Raw genomic sequence first — 23,644 nt, 5'->3', positions numbered from 1 at the left:
AAAGAAAATTCAACTTAGTATACAGTAAAAGACTTTTGAAACAGCTGCTTTATCTAAGGTTCAAACACCAAGAATGAAAGTCAGCCAAGCCAAGACCTAACAGAAGAAAGAAAACTGTCATACACTACTCCCAAACACCTGCTCCCTTAAGCCCCATGATTTCTCCAGCCAGGAATTTCAGTGAATATATATATATTGGTGGGGCAAAAATAGGTTTACTATTGTTCATATTGAAGATAATACAATAATTAATAATAATGTAAAAATAAACTTGTGTTTTGTGTATTCACAACTGTAAACCTACTTCTGCCCCACTCTGTATGTACCTAAGTTGCCTACACACACACAGGCATTCATGTATAGAGAGAGCAACTATTAAATTATTTTATCCTCATAATGCAGTATTAAGTTGTCTAATACAATATAAACATGAGGAAAATACAGCAGACTGCGTGTTCAATATGTGAGAAGTATTTTGTTATTTCTGTTTCACTGGATTAAGAATTATTACAAATAAAATTATTCTTTAGTGTGAAAAACAGATTGATTTCTAATGTATCTTTATACTTATTCTTGGTAGATTTGGTTCAAAAACATTGTAAGTCTAGATTTTTAAATCACTGTGAATAATAGGACAAAATATATGTAAAACTCCATATGCAATGCCACTTAATTAAAAAGCAACCAAAATTATTTTTTAAAATGTTAGAAAATAAGTCAATTATACTTTATGAAAATTAACCCTTTGCACACCATAAGCATCTATAGACGCAAGCGGCAAACCTTCCCCCCACACACCACGCGCATCTATAGCCACAAACCTCGCGTATCAACTCTGGTCACCCAATTTTAAAATCAGACTTGTTAGTGACATCTCTGGGTTTGTAAAGAAAATTACGGTAACTTAAATTCGTAAATATTCCAGCACATATGGAAGAAATTCCAATATCGATTTATAGGGCTGCCACTCAGACACGTGAGAGATAAACACTGCGACACTTGAGATTTCTTTTGTTCATTGTGACACCTGAAATTTGTGTTAACATGAATTTCAGGCCTAAAATGGTAAACAGGATGTGCATTCTTCATTATTGTTTTTACAGATTTCGACTTTGGAACATCAACAAAATTTAGTGTTTTCGAGGCTTTTCGTGTTGATGGTTTATTTTTATTTTGAACTTGCTTTTGTTGATATTTCCGTAGAATTGAAAATTATTTTGTTATTGAATTTATCGCTGTAATATATCATATTGTGCAAGTAAAATTCAATCCCCATAAATGGCATCAGAGATGAAGAAATAATCGAACCAAGCACCTCGCAAGAAGAAAATGCCATCCTTTATTCAACTCCAGAGTCAGATGATGTTTTTTAATTAAATTCAAAATACCGTGGTGTGTGGGGATGGTTTCCATTTTGGATGCGTGGCAGTTAACCAGCTAATGTCTTTTGCCTCAGGCTTTATCTACATCATAGCAAATTAAGTCACCAAATAAATATATGGTAAAGAAATATTCACTTGCAGTTTAAAGTTAATACATATGGTTTCTAGCACTTAAGAGATTATGAATTTGGATCTCTAAAGAGATCTTAAAAGCAAATTTCTATTAATTTGAGAACAGTGGCCAAAATTTCAGAATGTATAATATACACCAAGTGTGAGTACACTTAAATTTAGAAGTCAGGAAATAAATTTGAAACAAAAAATTTGGGGAAGGCCTATTTTTTATTAAATAATCTTATAAAGACAAGAAAATATAAGCATTATTATTTGAAAAAGTTGTAATTGCCTAAAACCTAAACACTGGCAAGGACAATACACCTAACAGCTAACTTTTATTTTATTTTATTTTATTTTATTTATTTTATTTTATTTTATTTTAATTTTATTTTAATTTTATTTTATTTTATTTTCTTTCCTCCCCTCCCCTCCCCTCCCCTCCCCTCCCCTCCCCTCCTCTCTCTCTCTCTCTCTCTCTCTCTCTCTCTCTCTCTCTCTCTTTCTTTCTTTCAAATCCCCAGCCCAGGATATGTTTATTTTAGAGAGGATGGAAGGAGAGAGAAAAGAAACATTAACGTGAGAAACATCAATCAGTTATCCCACTGTGTTCAAGTCTGGACCAGGGATGGAACCCAAAATCTGGGTATGTGCCCTGACCGGGAATTGAACCTGCAACCAACTGAGCCACACCAGCCAGGGTCTGACAGCTATTTTTAATAATATTTTGTATTACATACACTATTACACATGCTTTTTTCAAATGATTTCTAAAGAAAAGGGAGAGGCAATTTCTTTGTGATAAAATATATAAAAACTCATTAATTAGGGCACGGAATGTTAAAAAGCAATATCTAGAAAGACAAAAAATACATATGTATACAATTCCAACTACAATCAATGATTCCAATGCAAGGGATTACTCAATTACTGATGTATAAGAGAAGTACACTTACTTCAGATCAAAACCAGTTGCAGTAAAACTTTTTAAAAATATACTTTACGTTTTAAGTAAATATGAGGTTTGAAGAAGTTTGAAATGGCTCATTTTGTTTCTGTTAGTTGCATAAAAGAAGATAGACTGGCTAAAAAAAATACCTATATGGAAGCTAAAAGTCAAGATGACCTTGGAAGAGTTCTTATACTACAGCATCAAAAACTACTCCCATAGGATATACTGTTACTATCATCACTTTAAATGATAGAATTATGATAAAAGTGATCTCCCTTCATTCTGAGTAATATAACAAATGCATGTCACAATGGTAAGAAATTTCTAAAGCACATAAAATTAAAATACTTATAGCAATCCTCTCTGGAAGCAGAGTTGCTACTGCACATTTCACAGTGGCTCTATAAAAGATTTTTCCAACATACACTAAATACAGATATATCAACTAATAAACTTGAGGTAAACTGAATTTTACTATTCAGCTCCCATAGAAGTACTCCTTAAAAAAAAAAAACTTTCTGGCTGTAGCCAGCGTGGCTCCGTGGTTAGAGTGGCAGCTGCTCCTCAGAGGGTCGTGGGTTTGATTCCTGGTCAAGGGTTCATACTGGGTTGTAGGTTTGATACCCGTCCCCGGTCAGAGAGTGTGTGGGAGGCAACCAATCGATGTGTCTCTCTCATATCAATGTTTCTCTCTCTCTTCCCCCCAAAGCCCCTTTACTCTGTCTGGTTAAAAAAAACCCAAATCAATGAAAATATCCTCATTCCTTGGGTGAAGATTAAAAAAAAGAAAGAAAACTTCCTTAATTATGCAATCAAATTCAGTTAAATATTATTCTAATTTTACAAATAAGACAAGAAAGAGTAGCAAATTAAAAACCCAAGATATCAGATCAATAATTAAGACAAAAGATATTAAAACTCAAATGCAAACATCTGTAAATAGATTTCTTAGATTATTTGAAAAGTAAAATCTCACTAATATAGGACACCATATGGTCCTAATTCATAAACCTATTCTTAAGTAAAGGGTTATAATTAAAGTACTCTCTTAAACTATTACTTAGTCAAATCTTTCCCATTTACTTTTTATTTACATTATTTATTTGCTTAGAACATACCAGGAAGTTTATCAAACCCTAGATATTTAACCAGAATTTAGCAAGAACTTCTGAACTGGATCACAAGTGAGATAGACACTGGGCCTAAGAATCTGGAACCTTGTGCTCTAAGGGCTGCCTCTCCCGCTATTAGTAAATAACTGATTGTTTACTACCAATAAAAATTGACATGTGTTTTAGTTTATAAATAATTTTCATATGCCTAATTCCATTTATATCTGATGATAAGTCAGAGGTAAGATAATTATTATGAGAAGACTATTAATCCAGACTCACAATTTAGAAAAATGAGGCTTAAAGAAATTTAGCCAACATAACACAGGTAATAAGCAGCAGAACAGGAACAAATATAAATATTCTGACTCTTACAATCTGCTTTTCTAACTGTACCAAGCTGATAGTAACCTAATTTGAAAAAACTATAAAAATAAATGACTGCTATAGCTTTTCTAGCTTGTACTGTACAGGATTTGGAAAAACAGTATAATTAGAGAGAAAAAAACTGTATTTTTTAAAATAAAGTTTTATAGTTTATGGTATACTCTAGAATCATTACTTGTATTTCTCATTTAATCTTCTCACTAATCCTACTGTTACATCTTAGTCATAAGTATTATTTACCATAAAAGTATTTGCATGAAAAAACTAAAAAAAAAAAAAAAAAAAAATTATTTAAGAATTCAAGGCTAGCCCTAACCAGTTTGGCTCAGTGGATAGAGTGTTGGCCTAAGGACTCAAGGGTCCCAGGTTCGATTCCGGTCAAGGGCATGTACCTTGGTTGTGGGCACATACCCAGTAGGGAGTGTGCAGGAGGCAGCTGATTGATATTTCTCTCTCATTGATGTTTCTAACTCTCTATCTCTCTCCCTTCCTCTCTGTAAAAAATCAATAATATATATAAAGAGAATTCAAGGCTTCTAGTTACACATTTTAATCTATTGTTATATTTTCAACATTTTAATTTAGTATGGTAACTAAACATTGTCACTCATTTATAGCTTTTTAAATATATTACAATTTATATTTGGACTTCAAGAAAATTTATATTGTCTGAAAGGTCATTTATTTGGTAGAATATATAGGAATACAACCCTAACCAGTTTGGCTCAGTGGATAGAGCATCAGCCAGTGGACTGAAGGGTCTGGGATTTGATTCCAGTCAAGAGCATGTACCCCAGTTGCATGCTCAATCACTGGTCCTGGTTGGGGAACATGCAGGAGGCAATCAATGTGTCTCACTCACATCAATGTTTCCCTGTCTATATCGCTCCCCATCCCTTCCACTCTCTCTAAAAGTCAATGGAAACATATCCTTGGGTAAAGATTAACAACAACAAAGAATATATAGAAATGCATACACATATAAATGTACAATGTGTGCCACATACCTCCATCACCATCATCTGATCCTCTGAAACTAGGATCTTTTAACATGTCCAGTTCAGCTAACATGCGCACATAAAGTGCATTCTGTCTGAAGGAAGGATAAAATCTTTCATCTCGTAGCATCAGTTCATACACCTATTGAATAAATGAAGATATTCAATCATTAACAAAGAAAATGGTCTTGCTGTAATGAATCACAGGCTCCATATTTACAAGAAGTTGTCACAACTAATGATTCCTCTGGTCTATCGGTATTGAAATTGCACTGAAAAGGGTCTCACTATAACATATGTCACATGATAGCAGATTATACATAACTAGAGGTCCGATGCACGAAATTCATGCAAGGGGCTCTACCCTTGCAGCCCTAGCTTCATCTGAAGGTTGTCCAGAAGGATATCTGGTCTTCTAATTCCTAATAGAAGACTAGAGGCCCAGTGCTCTAAAATTCGTGCACTCAGGGCGGGTCCCTCAGCCCAGCCTGCACCCTCTCACAATCCGGGACCTCTCGGGTAGGGTCCCTAGGCCTAGCCTGAGATCAGGGCCTATCAGGGCTTTCCTTCCCTGGGCTGCAGGCAGCTGGCCCCAACCCCGCCGCTGCCACTGCTTGCCATCTGTGCAGCGCTGCCCCCATCCCCAGCCACCAGTGGCCTCCTTCTGCAGGTGACAGGCTGGGATGCAATGGCTTGGCTGGCCTGGACCTCCCTTTTTCTTTGCTGGGGGGCGGGGCCAGCCCTGCGAGTGGCCATCTGCCCACCTGATTGCGCCTAACCACTCTGCCTGATTGCCCCTAACCGCTGGTCTGCCTACCTGATCACCCCTAACCACTCTGCCAGCCTGCCTGATTGCCCCTGCTTTCTTGGGGGCGGGGCCAGCCCAATGAGGGGCCGTCTGCCTATCTGATCTTCCCTAACCACTTGCCTGCCTACCTGATCATCCCTAACCACTGGTCTGCCTGCCTGATCACCCCTAACCCCTCTGCCTGCCTGCCTGATTGCCCCTTACCACTTGCTTGGGGGCGAGGCCAGCACTGACTTCCGGGTGGTCAGGCTCCGTTTGTTACGACCCAGGGTTTTTATATATTAGGACTAGAAGCCCGGTGCATGACAATTCATGTACTGGATGGGGGAATCCCTCAGCCTGGCCTGCCCCCTCTCACAGTCCAGGAGCCCTCAGGGGCAGGAAGTGACCTTACCTGGCAATCAGGGCAAGGTGACGCCCCCATCACACCACTGCTGCTGCCACTGCCGGCAGCGCAAGCTTCGACCGGCCCTGATTACATGAGTCTCGGGCGGCCCTGGGAGGCTGGGAAGCTGACATCCAAGGGTTGCCTGCACCTTGGGCCGGCCCTGGGTGGCTGGGGGGCTGAAGGGACTGGGGGACTCTGGAGGCAGGTGCCCTGGCGGGGCTGAGGGGACCGCGCGCCATCTTGTGGCTGTGGGTGCTGCCATCTTTGAGGGCGTGACGGTCAATTAGCATATTCCCTCCTTATTGGCTGTGGGCTCTGCCATCTTTGTGAGTGTGTGACAGTCAATTAGTATATTCCCTCTTTATTAGATAGTATGTTCTAGAAAGTGGTATTCTCTAAGAAACAAGTCCACCCTAAGACTCAAACACATTCAAATCAATTTGAGTGATGTTATTTATTTACATCATCAATTCAAGAAATTCTAAGATTGTATATCTGGCTCTGCAGTCAAACCAATATAAAATAGCCTGAAATAAGCATTTCCCTCACTTGTTAAATACAAAAACAAGCAGAGTGGCCCACCTTTTTGTAATTGAGAAGTATTATTACCATAACTCATTAGTTTCCTCTTTCTTTTTTTAAAAATCCTCACCTGAGGAGTCACTTAGAGAGAGGAAGGGAGAGACAGAAAGAGAAACATTGATGTGAGAAAGAAAACATGGATTGACTGCCTTCAGTGCATGTCCCGACCCCGGATTGAACCTACAAGTCAGGTACATGCCCTAACTGGGATCAAACAGGCAACTTAGGTACATGGGATGATACTCCAATCAACTGAGCCACTCCAGCCAAGCAATTTTTTACAATTTTCAATAAGTTTTTTAAAAACAAACTATATGCATGTGGAAATATACATATTTTTCAAGAAAGATCTAATAATAAATGTTGTATATAATACCTTTCTTTGAATGTCATCAAAGATTTCAGGAGTTGGATCTTCATGATTCAAAGTATCTGCTAATTTTGCTACCAAATAATCATCAACAGTAACCCGTGGAGATGCCTAACAAATAGAAAAATTACAGTAATAATTATCTTTGGAATTCCTAAATGCAATTTAAACCTTAATATTATTGAAAGTAACTGCCAGAAAATGCTTGGTTTATAAATGATAACTTGATGTTTAGAAGGCTGATATAAGAGCTAGAATTTCCTTGTCATCATGTAATATAGTAGCCTGGTAGACAAACATTTACTCAATCTGCAAAATGGAAATACTACTACATAAAGTTGTTATAAGGTTTAAAAGAAATTTACTGTATTTTCCGGTGTATAAGACGACTGGGCGTATAGAAGATTTTCCTGGGTTAAAAAGTCGTCTTATACGCCAGAAAATACGGTATGTAAACCATACAAACACAATAACTGGAACATAGGAAATACTTTCATTAGGAGTTTGTTTTGAACATTCAGTAGTCCTGGGTGTGTATTTACTACAACTGCCAAAATAATAATTTGTTACTTACCACTTAACAATAGAAACAATCCTTTTGAATGTCCTTTAAAAGAGACAACCTTTATCCTAAAGTTGGTTTTATAACACTGAAGCAAAGTTCCACTGTGATATGAGAGAAAATTTATCTGAAAAGTTAATCTGTTCCAACAACTTCCAAAATCTGATGTTCAATGTGAAAAATTACTTTACTGAAAGAAAAAAGTTCTGAAATCTAGGAATATGGTCATCTTTATGATGTCAACTTTGAAGTTTTAGTTCTGAAGGCTTCTGAGATCAAGTGATCAGGATGTTAACTCTTAGAAAACTAGCAAAAGAATGCATTGTTTAAATAATTTCTCCATGCTATCCAATAAAGTATCTAAGGAACAGAATGAATAAATCAAGAAAAGGGATAAAAGAAGAAAAAGTATACAGCAGGGTATAAATGTGTAGAAAAAGGGCTATAGAATTTATAATGCTCCCTTGTTAATTCAACATTATTGTTAGTAAATCCAAGCAGGTTGTATGGTGGTTTTCATTTTTGGGGGAAGAAGGGTGCTTATCTGTTGTTTGTGTATAGGAGGGTGTGGTGTAGTGTGTGTGTATGTTTTCCTCTGAAACAGGAATAGGAGAGCTAAACAACTCCGAGTATGTGACAAAGATTAGAGAAGAACATGATGTTAGGTTCTGTCCTTTCATTTACCCTCTAAGCTCACTAAACTCAGTTTCTAGAAAATAATAAGAGGCAAATTTAAAAATAACATTTTATATTTATTTAATTTTTCCTATAAACTCTGGTACACAGAATTGGATTAAGGTTCCCTGGTATAGGTTGACCAACACTTCTGGAGAGCTATTATAGGTCACAACTTACCAGACTGGCCCACTCAGAAAAGTAATACAGAAGAAATAAGTTTACACATTTATTATTGCCTTAATAACACAAAAGTGATTATTTTCCAAAATTATCTATTAATCTGTATTCTTTACTTTTCTATTACACAAATGTGGTTATTTAAACAAAATAACAGGACTAGTAAACAATGGCAATTAGTAACTAATAGGACTAATACAAGTATTATTAAAAATATATAAAAATGTATTTATGTTTCTGTCCTCTGATACAGCAATTTTTACTTTTTAAGCATTAGATATTTAAATATTATAGGCTCATTATTGTATATTCTTAATATACATAAATATGATTTTAAAAGATTATACATATAATAGGGTATTATCTATATTTAATTTAAAAAGTTCCTTTTTATTCCATGAACCCATAGGATATTTTTACTTTGTGTGTTTCTCTTTTTAGTAAGACTTCTCTGATTTGCCTGAAGCCTTTAAAAAATCCTTTTCTTTTACATAGTGGTAAAACAGCACAATCAAATGTAAAATTCACTTTGACTTTCAGCTCTAATCTTAAGCCTACATCACACTTATTTCTCTTACCAATTTAACAATTCTATCCTATTGTTCTATCAATTAATGAGACTGGGTACTGAAGTCTTAAACTATTATTGCTAAATTATCTATTTCTCTCTTCAATTCTGTCAGGTTTGTTTTGTGGTGTTTTTTTTCATGAATGTGGGGGTTTTTATGTTTCTGATTGTTTTATCACCCTGATCAATTAACCCTTTTATTATAAAACTAGTGATCTAGGGCACATTGAAAGGAAATTAATTAAAAGATGGCCAGTAGGGCAGGACTGGGTAAGATGGGCCAGACACACCCTGGAACCAACCTCCTTCAGATGGGGTCCCTCAGCCTGGCCTGTGAGGATTGGGCCGAAACCGGCTCTCTAATATCCCCCCCAAGGGGTCCCAGAGTGCAAGAGGGCACTCTACAAAGTTGCTGTTTGCAAACGCAAGTGTGCAATAAACCAGATTTGGGGCCGACAATGCCCCAGCAACAACATAACCCACAGCAAAGGTAGAATTGCGCAACCCCGCGAGAAATCAGGCTCCCTCCTCTCACCCAAGAACCGCCACTGCCAAGTCACTGCAGCTCAGCAGCTCCTGCGTTGAGCATCTGCCCTCTGGTGCTCAGTGCATATCATAGCTACTAGTCGGCTTAGCATATTAGCCTTTTATATATATACTAGAGGCCGGTGCATGAAATTCGTGCACGGGGGTGTGTGTCCCTCAGCCCAGCCTGCACCCACTCCAATCTGGGATCCTTCTCACAATCCAGGACTGCTGGCTCCCAACTGCTCGCCTGCCTGCCTTCCTGAATGCCCCTAACCGCTTCTTCCTGCCAGCCTGATCACCCCCTAACCACTCCCCTGCCAGCTGATTGATGCCTAACTGCTTCCCTGCCAACCTGATTGCCCCAAACTGCCCTCCTCTGCAGGCCTAGTCACCCCTAACTGCCCTCCCCTGAAGGCCTGGTCACCCCTAAATGCCCTCCCCTGCAGGCTTGATTGCACCCAGCTGCCCTCCCTTGCAGGCCTGGTCCCTCCCAACTGCCATCCCCTGCTGGCCTGATCACCCACAACTGCCCTTCCTTGCAGGCCTGGTCCCTCCAAACTGCCCTCCCCTGCTGGCCATCTTGCGGCGGCCATCTTGTGTCCACATGGGGGCAGCCATCTTGTGTGTTGGAGTGATGGTCAATTTACATATTACTCTTTTATTAGGTAGGATAGAGGCCCTGGAGTTCCTCGGCCTGGCCTGTGGGATCGGGCCGAAACTGGCTCTCCGACATCTCCCAAGGGGTCCCGGATTTAGAGAGGGGGCAGGCCAGGCCTAGGGACCCCAGCGATGCACTATCGGGGCCAGGGAGGAACCGCAGGAGGGCTCCAGGGCATGTCCGGCCTGTTACATCCAGTCCCAATCAGCCAGACCCCAGCAGTAAGCTAACCTACCAGTCAAGCGTCTGGCCCCGGTGGTCAGTGCGCATCATAGTGACTGGTCGAACGATGGTCGGACACTTAACATATTTGGCTTTTATTATATAGGATGTTCCTCTTTTCTCATTAACAATTTTTGTCTTAAAAATCTATTGTCTATACTAAAATCTATTAGCATAGCCATTCCTGCTCTGTTTTAGTTACTGTTTGCATAATTTACCTTTTTCATTCTTTACTTTCAACTATTGTGTCTTTGAATCTAAAGTGTGTGTGACTTTATCATTTAGTATTTTCATGATGTTGGCCAAGTTAATTCAATTTCCTAAACATTAGTTTCTTCCCTTCAAAATGATGATAATATACACAATAAGACTGTGATCAGGATTAAATGAGACAATATTAGTGAACAAGTTGTGCCTAGCATAAGTAATGGATATTTATAAGTACTACAAAAATTACTATTATTATTATTATTTTAAAATATATTTTTATTGATTTCAGAGAGGAAGGGAAGAGGGAGAGAGAGATAAAACATCAATGATGACAGGGAATCATTGATTGGCTGCCTCTTGCACATCTCCCAGCAGGGATCAAGCCCAAACCCGGGCATGTTCCCTTGAGTGGAATTAAACCCGGGACCCTTCAGTACGCAGGCCGACTCTCTATCCACTGAGCCAAACCAGCTCGGGCTATAAAAATTATTATTATTAATGATACTGCCAAAGAAGATAAGAACACATTAACCAAAATACATCCTCACCTTTTCTGATAAATACTGTTCATAAATTCCAACAGCAGCTGCTCTTAAAAGACCTTTGGTTTGGTTGGTTTGATGTTTTCCATCTTTCTGACGGCTTAATAAAACTTCTAGTTGTTGTTGGGCTGTAACCCGGTACCCTTCCACTGTCATCCAGAAGAAGAGATGTGCTTGACCTCCAGTTTGCTGCATGTAATCTACCAAATAAAATCCACACATAGGTATTAGTGTCACACATTTCTGGGTGCATGTAGCTGTATCCTACCTAATAAAAGAGTAATATGCAAATTGATCGCACCTTCGCTACGCCTAAGCCACGCCCACCAGCCAATCAGCTCAAGTATGCAAATTAACCCAACCAAGATGGCGGTTAATTTGCATATCAAGACAGTATAGAAAGAAGCCAAGCCGCTGCAGAAGAGAGCGAAGCTGCTGAGAAGCAAGCAAGCAGTCAGCGGAGAAGGAAAGGAAGCAGGCGGGGCGGAGAGAAGGAAGAGAAGCAGGCAGGGTGGGGGAGAGCGCAGTAGGAAGCCCTATTGCAGGAATCTTCCTGCAACAGGCCACTAGTCATAAGATAAGAAGAATTAAAGTTTCAAATACTTAAAATTTGGGCATTTTAAAAGGTTTAAAAAATGTTTGAGGTGAAAATATAGTTATATCATGAATTAGTTAAGCTAAAAAAGACCAGTTATGTAGAAAACATAAATAAAAGCACAGTTTTTTAAATATCTATTTTTCATAATAAAATCTCTAGTGGATAAAATTGCTACACAAAGTTTCATCAGAAATAAACCATTTTGCTAGCATTCAGCTTTTGTTCTCAATAAACATTATTAATAATCATAATATGTATTAATGTTTATGTAAATATTAAAAGTAAAAATTAAACTTTTTAACAAATCATGTATCTATATTTTTTATCATGAAAATCAAGAATCAGGAAGTTGTGCTAAAAATGTTCTCGAAATAAAAGGAATTATGATGTAATTGTAATAAAATTCCCACCCCATTCACACACAAAAATGATACAAACAAGTTATATATGCCACGTACATACTCCTCATAAAATACTCTTCTTCAAATAATTTAAATTCATAGTAGACTCTTCCAAGGTTTATTTTAAAAGCAAATGCACATCAGAGTTATAATAACATTTGTTTCTTTAAAACAAAATAAATCTCTGCCTCTATGTTTTCCAGTGAAAAAAATGAACATTTCAGAGAATAAGAGGAAGAGGTGAGACAGATTTGGCATGCTTAATACTGAGTACTTAAAATTTAGTAATAGTTACAATTATTAAAAATTTCAAGGGTTATATTATTTTCATAAAATAGATTTACCTACCCATAAAAAATTGTAGTGCAACATTGTCTACAAGGATGCTGGCCAGAGGGACTGTGCAAAGTTTCCCAAAGTTTGCTGCCAGTTTCACAGTATTTATTTCCTACAGATGAAAGTGGAATGTAGGTTAATATTTCATCTATTCACTCATTAGGTTAAAGATCATTATATAAGAGTAAAATATCAAATTATAAATTAAAATGGAATAAAAATAAAGTTTTTCCCTTCTTATACATGTGAGTTCCCAATAAAATAGCCTCGGCTCAGTGAATGTTATTTTCAGAGTTGCTTAGTAAATATATATTAAATATGATAAGCATTCATTTCTTCCAACACAAAATAATTCTAAATTACTGTGTTTTCAAATTCTCTCTCTCCATACTCCAAATGAAAATGGGTATTTTAGAGGCTCAAGGGGATGTTTAGAATGCTTAATATGTCCAAGAATAAACAAATTCCAACCTATTTAAGTATAGATTGAAGTCTATCTACTGGGAAAACAGAAAATATTCCTAAAAGAATAATTTTGCTCCCAAGAGAGTACAATCTCTATAAAGTATTTTATAGAAATATAAATGCAGAAAATATATTTCTCCTCAGACTATGTAAACAATAAATTATGTATGCTTTTCAGAGTTATAAAAGCATGATAACTACCTACATGTAAAACACAAGAAAAAAAAAGGGTTCAAAATCTACATATCAAGCACTATGCTAGGTACATTACACACATTACTTCATTTAATTTCCACAACAATTCTATTGGATTAAGTACCACCAAAGCCATCCTATATAATAAAAGTCTAATATGCAAATTGACCCCTCGACCAGGAGTTCCACTGGGAGTTCAATTGGGAGTTCAACCAGGGGGCGGGGCCAGCCAGCCAACTGCCCATGGCCCCTCCCCTGGCTGGCTGCATCCGTTGCCTTCCCCCAGCTGGCCTGATTGGGCCCCACCCATGCACAAATTTGTGCACCGGGCCTCTAGTTTATGATATAAGAAAGCTGAAGACCAAAAAGTTTACCTATGACCACAAAGCTGGTAAGAGTGAGTTTGTTTTTAAAGCCTACTGTTCTTTCTTCTAAAACGGATGATATTTCTGTGAACTATTTTAACCAGCTTCTCTGTACATATTCCCAAATCCGTATCTCACAACACTCGATTTTAAAAGATAGGCATGTTCTCTGGAAGTTAAATAGGCTCTATTATTCAGGGGCAGATACTAAATTAGGTATAGGTGATGCATAAAAAAGAAGGAAGATAATTTGAAGGAGGAAAATAACTTCTTGTGTAATTAGTATCCCTTCATATAAGTACTGAAAGTAAGAGGTAACTGACTTAAAATATCTGGCATAAACAACCCAGTGCCAGCACATGATTTCTCTCCTATATTTCCCATGCCCAGCAGCAGCTCCACAAAAAATGGGATGGGGGAGAGTGTTCACTATAACTTTATTAGTAATAAAAAGATATGATAAAAGATCTTCTAAGATTTCAAGATGAGTAGCATGGTTAAAAAAACATCTCTGGGGGATTCTGCGGTTACTTCCAAAGGAAAATGCATGACCAGATGAAGTTTAATATTCAAAACAGAACTGACAGGTTTCCAAACAAGGCATTGAAATTTTAAAAGGATTCAATGTCAAAAAGCATCTGGGCAAGAAGACTTTAAATAATGATGATGAAGGACCACTAACTCTAAGATCTAGATAGTGTAACTACTTAAAAGAAACAATAAGCACTAGTGAAACCATATCTTTTTTCTATTCTGAATTTGCATGAGTGGGTATATTAAACTAATTTTAACACAGCTAAAACAAAGACAGGCATACACACAAATTCACATGTGTAAATGAAATGAAATGTGGGCCTCAAGTACTGCGAGCTAAAATTAATTTAGCAAACTAAACTTATTTAAAAATGTCTTGTATTCCTTAAGAAAAATTGCAAAATTACATGATCAGAGTCACAAATAAATTTCCAAAATAGAAAACCAGCCCAAAAATCTAAAATAAAAATGTATTTTCCTAACAGCCCCAAATCTCTGCTCTATTTTATAGTAAAACTCTTCCAAACAGCTAACAATAATCACTATTTCTAATTCATCTCTTCCCATTTCCTCCTGGACTGACTCCCCTCATTAAGGTTTCTCTCCACTATTCCACCAAAGTTGTTTATCATCAGATCACCAATAATCCCCTTGGTGGCATATCCAATGGGCAATTCTAAGTTTCATCTTACTCAACTTATTAGTAGCCTTTGACATACCTGATCTCTGACTTCTTCAAACACTTTCTACACATGGCTTCTAGGATATCACACTGTCAGGTTTTCCTTCAAGCTCACCAGCCACTTACTCTGTATCTTTGATTTTCTACTTTGTCTTAAACTCTAGCAACTGAAGTGCCTCAGAACTGAGTTCCTGGTATCTTCTTACACCCACTCTTTTAGGTAACCTCATCCAGTCTCTTAACTTTAAGTAAACATCTGATAACCCTTAGAATTCTCAAAGTTATTTCCACCACTAAACTTTCCCTTGAACTTGTTTACTAATTAGCATGACTACTTCAATATTGAACAGGGAACACAAACTAAAACATCCAAAGTTAGATTAGATTCACTCCTCCAAATCTCTTCCCTCAGTTTTATCCATTTTTGTAAAAAGTGACTCCATTCATACACTTGCTCAAGACAAAAAAAACCTACAAATCATCCAAGTCCCTTTTTAGTTTATCACCCCAAATTTAATCCATTAGTAAATCCTATTAGCACTATATCTAGTCTCTACTTCTGACAACCTCTAAGACATCTATTACTGGAATGCAATAGTCTTGTAAATGATCTCTAAGTTTCCATTCTTGCCCCCACCACTTTACAATTTATTATCACAAAGAATCAAAGTAAACATTTTAATTCACAAATCAGATCACATCACTCACCTAGAAAAATATCCAATGGATTCACAATACAATTAGAATCTTAAAAAAAAAAACTACTATGGCAGGTAAAACCACATATAATCTAGCCTCAAGGTTCCTCTCCAATTTCATTCCTATTAACAATTCCTCTTTCATTCCATAGCAGCCACACTGACCTCCACGAACTCACCAACCATTTTCCTATCTCAGGACCTTTGCTTTCACCTTGCCTGTAAAACTCTTTAAAAAATAATCTAAAAAAAAAAAAAAAGTCATAGGACTCTCTCATGTTACGCCTTCCTATGCTTAAATGTCACCAGATCTCTCAGCACCTATAGAAAATACTGCTGGACATTCTTTATCCCTCTATTTTGCTTTACTTGTGTGTTTTTTCACTCTTTATTTATTTTCTACCTTTTTTTTTTTTTACATTATATATCAATTTATTTATTGGCTTATTTTCTGATTGCAACTAAAATGTAAAGCTCCATGAAAGATATTTTGTCTATTAGGTCAATCTACCATGGTGTCCATGAATAAAACTCAATAAATATTGATTTTTTTAATAAATAAAAGTGGATAGATGACTAAGTAAATTAAGGAATAAAAAAATCTTTAATTACTTTAGCATTTTTTAAGCAGTATTTTAATCTCTTTAGCTTGGTTTCACAAATATTTATACTACATTATATCAGAGAAGTTTTTTAAAAGTTCTTTTGTAGCGTAGTGCACTGGTTAATGTACTTTTCGTTATTTGCTAGACATTTTAAAAGTTTACTTTTATATTAGACATACATTATTAGTTTCAGATGTATAATTATAGTCACTAGACATTTATATGCCTTATGATGTGATCACCACAATAAGTCTAGTAATTATCTGCCCCCATAGTTATTACAATATTATTAACTATATTTCTTATATTGTACATTACTTCTCCACCACATATTTTATAACTGGCAGTATGTACTTTTTATTGATTTTTATTGACTTTAGAGAGGAAGGGAAGAGAAATAGAAACATCAACAATGAGAAAGAATCATTGATCAGCTGCCTTCTGCACTCCCCACACTGGGGATTGAGCCTACAACTCGGGCATACGGCCTGACCGGGAATCAAACCGTGACCTCCTGATTCATAGGTCAACACTTAACCACTGAGTCAGGCTGTCTGGGCCGCAGATTGTACTTCTTAATCCCCTTCACCTTTTTCACCTATGCCCCACCCTGCTAAACATTTTAATAAATAAAGAGTATTTATAACTAAATGTTAACTCAAAAGTACTTTACTTACTTTGCCTGACTGCAACCGTTGTATTCTTGAGTCACATACTTTCTTTACAAATAATAAGCTATTTATTTGATTTTTGATAGTGTTGATATCTAAAAACAAACAAATTGATTATGAACTAGGAAGTGGTAGTTATATGTGAAATACTTTAAACATGCACTTACTGTCATCCTATACAATAAAAGGCTAATATGCAAGTAGACCGAACGGTGGAACAACCAAACAACCAGTTGCTAAGATGTGCATTGACCACCAAGGGGTGTGCGTGAACCATGGCGGGCACTGGTCACAGCGGGATGGTGGAGCAGGTGAGCAGGGGCACCAGACCAAGGTGGGGCGCCAGTCGCTGTCATCAGGGCGAGCCTTAGGTGGTTATTGAAAATTCTTTGCTCCAATGTACCGCAGTCCTGCTCAGCACTCACACCTGCTGCTGGCACTGGACCCACTTGCACCCGCTGCTGGCGCTGGCCTCAATCACTCTATGCCGTCAGCAGGTGCGAGCATGACTGGCACGTCAGCACATGGGAGCAGTGGTGGCAGGAGCGGGGGGCTGCTGGCAGATAGAGGGCTGGGGGCCATGGTGGGAGGGGCCGGGCAGGGGCGCGGAGGATGGGCTGAGACCTGCCCCTGTGCCCACCACAGCTTTGTGGCCCACAGTTCCTTTCAAGGTGTACAAATTCATGCACTGGGCCCCTAGTTTAGTATAAAAGCCAATGCAGAGAGCAATTATAAACCTAAAATTATATACTGAAATTATTTAGTTAATATTAAACCATACCAATTCTCTTTACTTTAGAGATAACTGCAATAGTCTCACGTTCAAAATTATAATACCTTATTCTTTGTTTTTTGTTTGTTTTTGTGGTTTTTTTAATCCTCACCAGAGGATATTTTTTCCATTGATTTCTAGAAAGATGGGAAGGAGGAGGGAAGTGAGAGAGACACATTGATTGGTTGCCGCCCACAACGCTCCTACCAGGGCTGGGGAACCTGCAACTGAGATATGTGGTCTTTCCTGTGACTCTTGGGCCTGCAGGCTGACACTCTAACCACTGAGCAAATGGCCACAGCTATAATACCGTATTCTTAATACATGTTGTAACACAATAAGCTAGATTTCAATTTAGTTAAGGCTAAAACAACTAATACCATAAAATGACATTTAGGTAAATTCCAGTTTTGTTTGAGATATAGTAATCAATAAAGAAGTAAAACATTCTTTCACTTAAATCACTTACCATCACCAGCTGTATCTAGAGATCGAAGATACTGTAATTCTTCTATTGCCTTATCTCTGACTGCTTCTAGCTCTCCAATATTGTCACTCAATTTAATAATGTTCATAAAGGCCTCATAGTTGCAATTAGACTCACGGATCTAAAAAATGAAGTTTAAAAAACAGATGGGAGGGAGACTCACTTATTAGGGGAAAACAGAATCTTGAGTGACTACCATGTGACAGGCATGACTTGCTATATTCCTAATGTTTATAACAAAACAAAATGAAAATCTCTACACTCAGAGTACTTAAATTCCCATGGTTCACAAACTAAACAACGTAAATAAAAAATACAGTAGGCTAGAAAGTAGAAAAGCATGCTCAGAATGTTTGACGATAACAAGGAAGCCATGACGGTTGAGCTATAGCAAAGAAAGGTAGAAGAATAGACAATAAGATCAGTGGCGATGAGAGCAAACCAGTAGATTACAGTAAATGTTTTGACTTTCATTCTATGTGGAATGCAAGTTACTAAAGGATTTTAAACAGAAGAGTGTGATTCTCTGACCTAAATTTAACAGAATCACTATGATTATATGAATACTATTATTCTGTCCTTTTCTCCAGTCACTTGCTGTTTAAGAACAGAAATAGAGTAGATGGATGGTTAAGTTGAATTTAAGCAGAGTGTCATTTCACCAAGCAAGTACAGTGAAAGAGAGAGAAAGGTAAGTGAAGATGTTGTGAAGGAACTAATCATGACTGTCAATTAAATTTAAACCAAGTAAAGCAGTAAAGGGAGCTATGAAAAGGTAGCAGACTGAGGATATACCATCATCATTTTTAATGGCTGCATAGTATTCAATTGTATTAATATGCATAATTTATTAAACTAATCCTCTATGTGAGACACTTAAATTGCTTTCAGTTTTTTAGTATTATATGCAATGTTTCCATTAGTGGCCTTAAATGTTGTTGCAAATCTGCTTATCGTGATCCTATATAATAAAGAGCTAATATGCAAATGGTCATCACGCTGCACGCCGTTAATGGCTCAGACACTCAACACTGGGGAGAGAGGAATGGGGACCAGCCAGACACAAACAGGCTTGTGAGAGAGGAATGGGGACCAGCCAGCACAAATGAGCTTGCGAGAGAGGAATGGGGACGAGCCAGGCTGCGGCCCAGGAGAGGGACAAGCCGCCCAACACAGGGTCCTGGGTGCCAGCGGCTGTGCCTGTACCTGCGGCCTGGGAGAGGGACAAGCTGCCCGCCCCGCCGTCTCAGGTGCCTGCGGCTGCGGCCCAGGCAAAGCCACCGCCCATGGTCCCCTGCAGCTGTGGCCAGCCCAGGCGAAGCCAGCCCAGGTCTTGGGTGGCTGCAGCTGACCAGAGGGAGGGAAGCCTGGGTCCTGGGTGCAGGGTAAGGCAGAGGCAGTTAGGGGCAATCAGGCCAGCAGGGGAGCAGTTAGGGGCGATCATGCAGGCAGGCAAAGGTGGTCAGGTACGATCAGGCAGGCAGGCAGGCTAGTGGTTAGGAGTCAGCGGTCCTGGATTGCGAGAGGCAGGTGGACATCCCCCAAGGGGTCCAAGATTGGAAAGGGTGCAGGCCGGGCTGAGAGAACCTCTCCCATGCACGAATTTCGTGAAGCAGGCCTCTAGTTTTAGAATAAATTTCAGGAGAATTCCTAACCAAGGGATATACATTTAAAAAATTTTAATGATGTAGATATGCATATTTTTAAACCTCTTGGTAGAGAGCCCTAGTAGGGATCTATAAAAGTTAACAAAAGAAAAGAATAATCAGGTTCTGTGACCTCCATGAAAGGGACTAACTTTAAAAAATACTGGTCATCTATCTCCACATGGGCAATAAAATATTCCTTTTTAAATTTAAATAACTAATAATAACACCAAACTTGTCTCTTAAAGAGAATTTGACTGACACATATAGCAAACAGAAATATCTATACTAATAAAAGCCAAGTTGGCCCTTGTGCACGATGTCGCCACAAGATGGCCGCGTGCACAGTGGAGGCGGGGCCTGGCAGCCGCTCCGCGTGGTGAGGTCTGGGGGTCCCGCAGTTCACGCGGCATGGAGGAGGCTGGTCCTGGAGGAGGAGACGGGTCGCAGCAGGGGGGGCAGTTGTGGGTCATTGGGCCGGCAAGGGAGGGCAGTTGGGGGCGACTGGGCCAGCAGGAGAGGGCAGTTGGGGGTGATCAGGCCAGAAGAGGAGCAATTAGGTGTCAATCAGGCCGGCAAGGGAGAAGTTAGGTGGCGATCAGGTTGGCATGCAGAAGTGGTTAGGGGCAATCAGGCAAGCAGGCAGGCTAGAGGTTGGGAGCCAGGGGTCCCGGATTGTGAAAAGGATGTTTGGCTGCCGGTTTAGGTCCAATCCCATAACTAAACAGGCAGTCAGACATACCCCGAGGAGTCCCAGATTGGAGAAGGACACCCCCCCCCCCTGCACGATTTTGTGCACCGGCCACTAGTTGAAAATATAAAGATTATCTCTAGATACATCTTTATTTAATAAATTGTTGCTTAATCATCCTAATCTCCAAGTACTATTTCTACATTTAAAAAAACTGTTTTAAAGAGTTGTAATTTAGAAAGTACATACCATCCATATGATATATTGATTAATATAATCAGGATCACTGAGTTGATTTATTAATGGAAGAAGAATTCCTTGTGCAAGGATTTCCTGAACAAAATTTTAAAAAACACAAATTTAATCTAATACACTGTTCAAATCAATAGCATAATATAAATTCCATAACACAACCTATTACTTAAGAAAAGTGCAATACACGTAAAACTAAAACTTGATAACCAACATAAGCTTATAAACAGATGAGCTAGTTAACCACAGTCAAAATCAATTAAATAAATTGAGATGCAGCTACCTAGATCTACATGTCCACAATGACACCTAGAGTTCAATGGAGAAAAGCAAAAAGACAGTTCTAGTATGTATTTCTGTTAACTTTTAAATGGCAAAACATTGCAGTATAAGTATTTATGGATTCCTATATCTATACTTAAAGAATAATAACAAGAAGAAAAGGAAAAGATACACACCAATTTCAGAATAGTGATTATCTTCAAGGGAGGAACAGATTAACTATAGTAAAACTAGAGGCCCAGTGCATGATTGAATCATGCACGTGTAGGGTCCCCTACACGCTTTCGCTTTTGATCGCGGGGGAGCTGGGTGCCTGTCCGCTGGTACACCAGGCTTTCAGAAGCCTCTGGCTCGGCGGAGGCTTCTGAAAGGCCTGGTGCCGGAGCAGACAGGCACCCAGCTCCCCCGCTTTTGATGGTACGCGGCGGGACGTGAGCTCGCTGCCCCAGAGGCCCCTTCTGTTCCGCAGCCCAGCCATGGCGCAGACGCTGAGCTCGCACTGCCGCTGGCGATGCGAGCTCAGCGTCCCACTGGCCCAATCAGCTACCCCGGCCACCCTGAGTAGTTGGTACATAAATGTCTATTCTATTATTCACTATACTAACGGAATGTGGGTTTGTATATTCTTGTTTCTAAATTTCTTAGTTTTAATTTATAATACAGTAAATATTGATACATAAAACCCACATAAAAACAAAGCTCTTTGAGGTCTTCAATAATTTTTAAGAGTGTCATAAGGACCTGAGACCAAAACTTCTGGAAACTACTACTCCAGGTTTCCTACAGCCATTTGTTTGGTATGACTTTAAGCTTACCCTGACAAAGTATCGCATGGTCTTGTTCTGGAAATCTCCAGGAGGTAGCAATAAGTATAATAAGACCTCACACAAATCCCTTAGGAACCCTAGAAAAAAAAGGTAGCTATAATAACATTAGAAAATACTTGATATAAAACACATAAAAGTAGAAATAAGCAGTTTTATGATTATACTGGCTTATTATTTTAGTAATTAATTAGTACATATCAGTATTCATTAAAAACTTTTCCATTCTTCTCCAAATAGTAACTACCCAATAATCAAAATGGTATTTTTAAGTCTGCTCAGTTATATCCCACTCACTGAATCACTGAAAAACTTCAATTATAAAAAGTGCTCCCCAAACAACTTTTGTTGTACCATGTATCCTGTACTCTACCACACTAATTATGTTTGCATACTTAAAAATTATTTGCACATTTAAAAATTACCTGTAATTATTTTTTCCACTATTTTGGCAGAAAAAAAGAGTATGCTCTTCTAATTTACAGATTTGAGGGCTTGGGTTACATAAAAGTTCTGCACATCATTATATCTATTTCTTACATTTAACTATTTCATATCAGTGCTAATATAATGGCAATTGAAAACTGAATTGCACAATATATACAAAAAGAAGAAAAAAAAAAGAGGAAAGGAAAGCAAAGCAAAGAAATAAAAATGTTAAGCATTATAAAAATCAAGGAAAACAACTTCCACAACTTGAAATGTTTTTCCGTAGTTGTTACATGCTGACACTTCATAGGAATTTATTATACACCTCATACTATAAATAAAAAAAAGTGCCAAGTAGGAAAGACTCTTGTCATTGCAAATCTAGGGGAAAATACAACATCCTCAACTAAAGCTTATCTGATATAACCTCCCAAAAAGAAGACAAGTTCATTCAATTCTAAAAATCGTATTTAAAATTATTATAAGCATTACCTTAGAAAAATTTTTAGGGTACCAGATATATTCTTGAATTAGAAATAATAAATTCAAGGTGAAGATAAAATTACTATAGATCAAAAAAGTAAATTTCAATTATAAAATGTTAATGCTTGTTTTATTTTCCAAGAAGACAAGAGAGGTAATCTTGAATTACCATCTTTAACTTTTAACCCTTTGCACTCGCTTGCTTTTTTCTCAAGCTGCTACCGATGCTAACCGTGTCGAGTCACACTCGACATCCGAGTGCAAAAGGTTAAAAGTAATCTTCAAAACAGAAAATAAATTGGAAATTACTTTTAAGAATTAAAAAATAAAATAAAGTGAATAGTAACAGTATCTTCACTATGCTACCTGTCCTAAAAGAATAATTTCGCCCTTATATTTGTTCACTGGTCTTATTAACTCGTCTCTGACCAACTTGAACAGTTACTGTTCTCAAAAGTGTGAAACTGAAAACAAAACCTTCTTCATCTTTGGGAGAAGTGCACACTAGGTCACGGCAAACGTCCTTCTCCATTTCAACTTCAACTTCAAAGAAGGTATCTACAAGATCTTCTGCAGTACCTGCAGAAAGAGAGAACAATTCAAGCTATACTGAATGATAAAAACAAAACAGATTTTAAAATCATAATTTTCAGGAATAAAGATATTACCTGTTACTTGATCATCTTTCTCTGTTATCTTCTGTTGAGCCTTTCTAAATACTCGTAGGTGTGTGCCAAAATCATCTACAATGCGTGTTGTAAAATAAGGTTGCCAGTCTATTTCTTTTGACCTTATAAAAAACATATTACATAGAAGCATTATGTAAATGCTTTTTAATCAAGAAATATAAATTATTTTAATGACTACTAAAAGACATCATTATCAGAAATTGAATTTATTTATACTGAGGTTTTGTTCATTTAATTACTATTACATCTTAACACTATCTTTCATTCATAAGACCCAAGGTGTATCAAATCTATTTGACTA

The 23,644-nt window shown here is 37.8% G+C and overlaps 1 protein-coding gene across 3 annotated transcripts in view; it reads right to left on the bottom strand.

Moving 5' to 3' along the window:
* SNX13 (sorting nexin 13) overlaps window positions 1-23,644 on the bottom strand; it is a 103,335-nt gene that overhangs the window by 30,790 nt on the left and 48,901 nt on the right. For all 3 annotated transcript variants that reach the window (XM_054725902.1, XM_054725903.1, XM_028156098.2), the window contains 10 exons: window positions 23,323-23,444; window positions 23,132-23,233; window positions 21,734-21,822; window positions 20,634-20,717; window positions 18,030-18,168; window positions 16,795-16,883; window positions 12,586-12,685; window positions 11,245-11,438; window positions 7,100-7,204; window positions 4,955-5,087 (listed from right to left, as the gene is read on the bottom strand). In XM_054725902.1, coding sequence (XP_054581877.1) covers window positions 4,955-5,087; window positions 7,100-7,204; window positions 11,245-11,438; window positions 12,586-12,685; window positions 16,795-16,883; window positions 18,030-18,168; window positions 20,634-20,717; window positions 21,734-21,822; window positions 23,132-23,233; window positions 23,323-23,444 — 1,157 coding nt within the window. The remainder of the gene's footprint in view (window positions 1-4,954; window positions 5,088-7,099; window positions 7,205-11,244; window positions 11,439-12,585; window positions 12,686-16,794; window positions 16,884-18,029; window positions 18,169-20,633; window positions 20,718-21,733; window positions 21,823-23,131; window positions 23,234-23,322; window positions 23,445-23,644) is intronic.

Source organism: Eptesicus fuscus, chromosome 14 (assembly GCF_027574615.1).
Source record: "Eptesicus fuscus isolate TK198812 chromosome 14, DD_ASM_mEF_20220401, whole genome shotgun sequence".
In the NCBI taxonomy this organism is placed as follows: Eukaryota; Metazoa; Chordata; class Mammalia; order Chiroptera; family Vespertilionidae; genus Eptesicus; species Eptesicus fuscus.
Note: the sequence above shows the minus strand (reverse complement) of the source record. Positions and strands in the feature narration are given on the sequence as shown.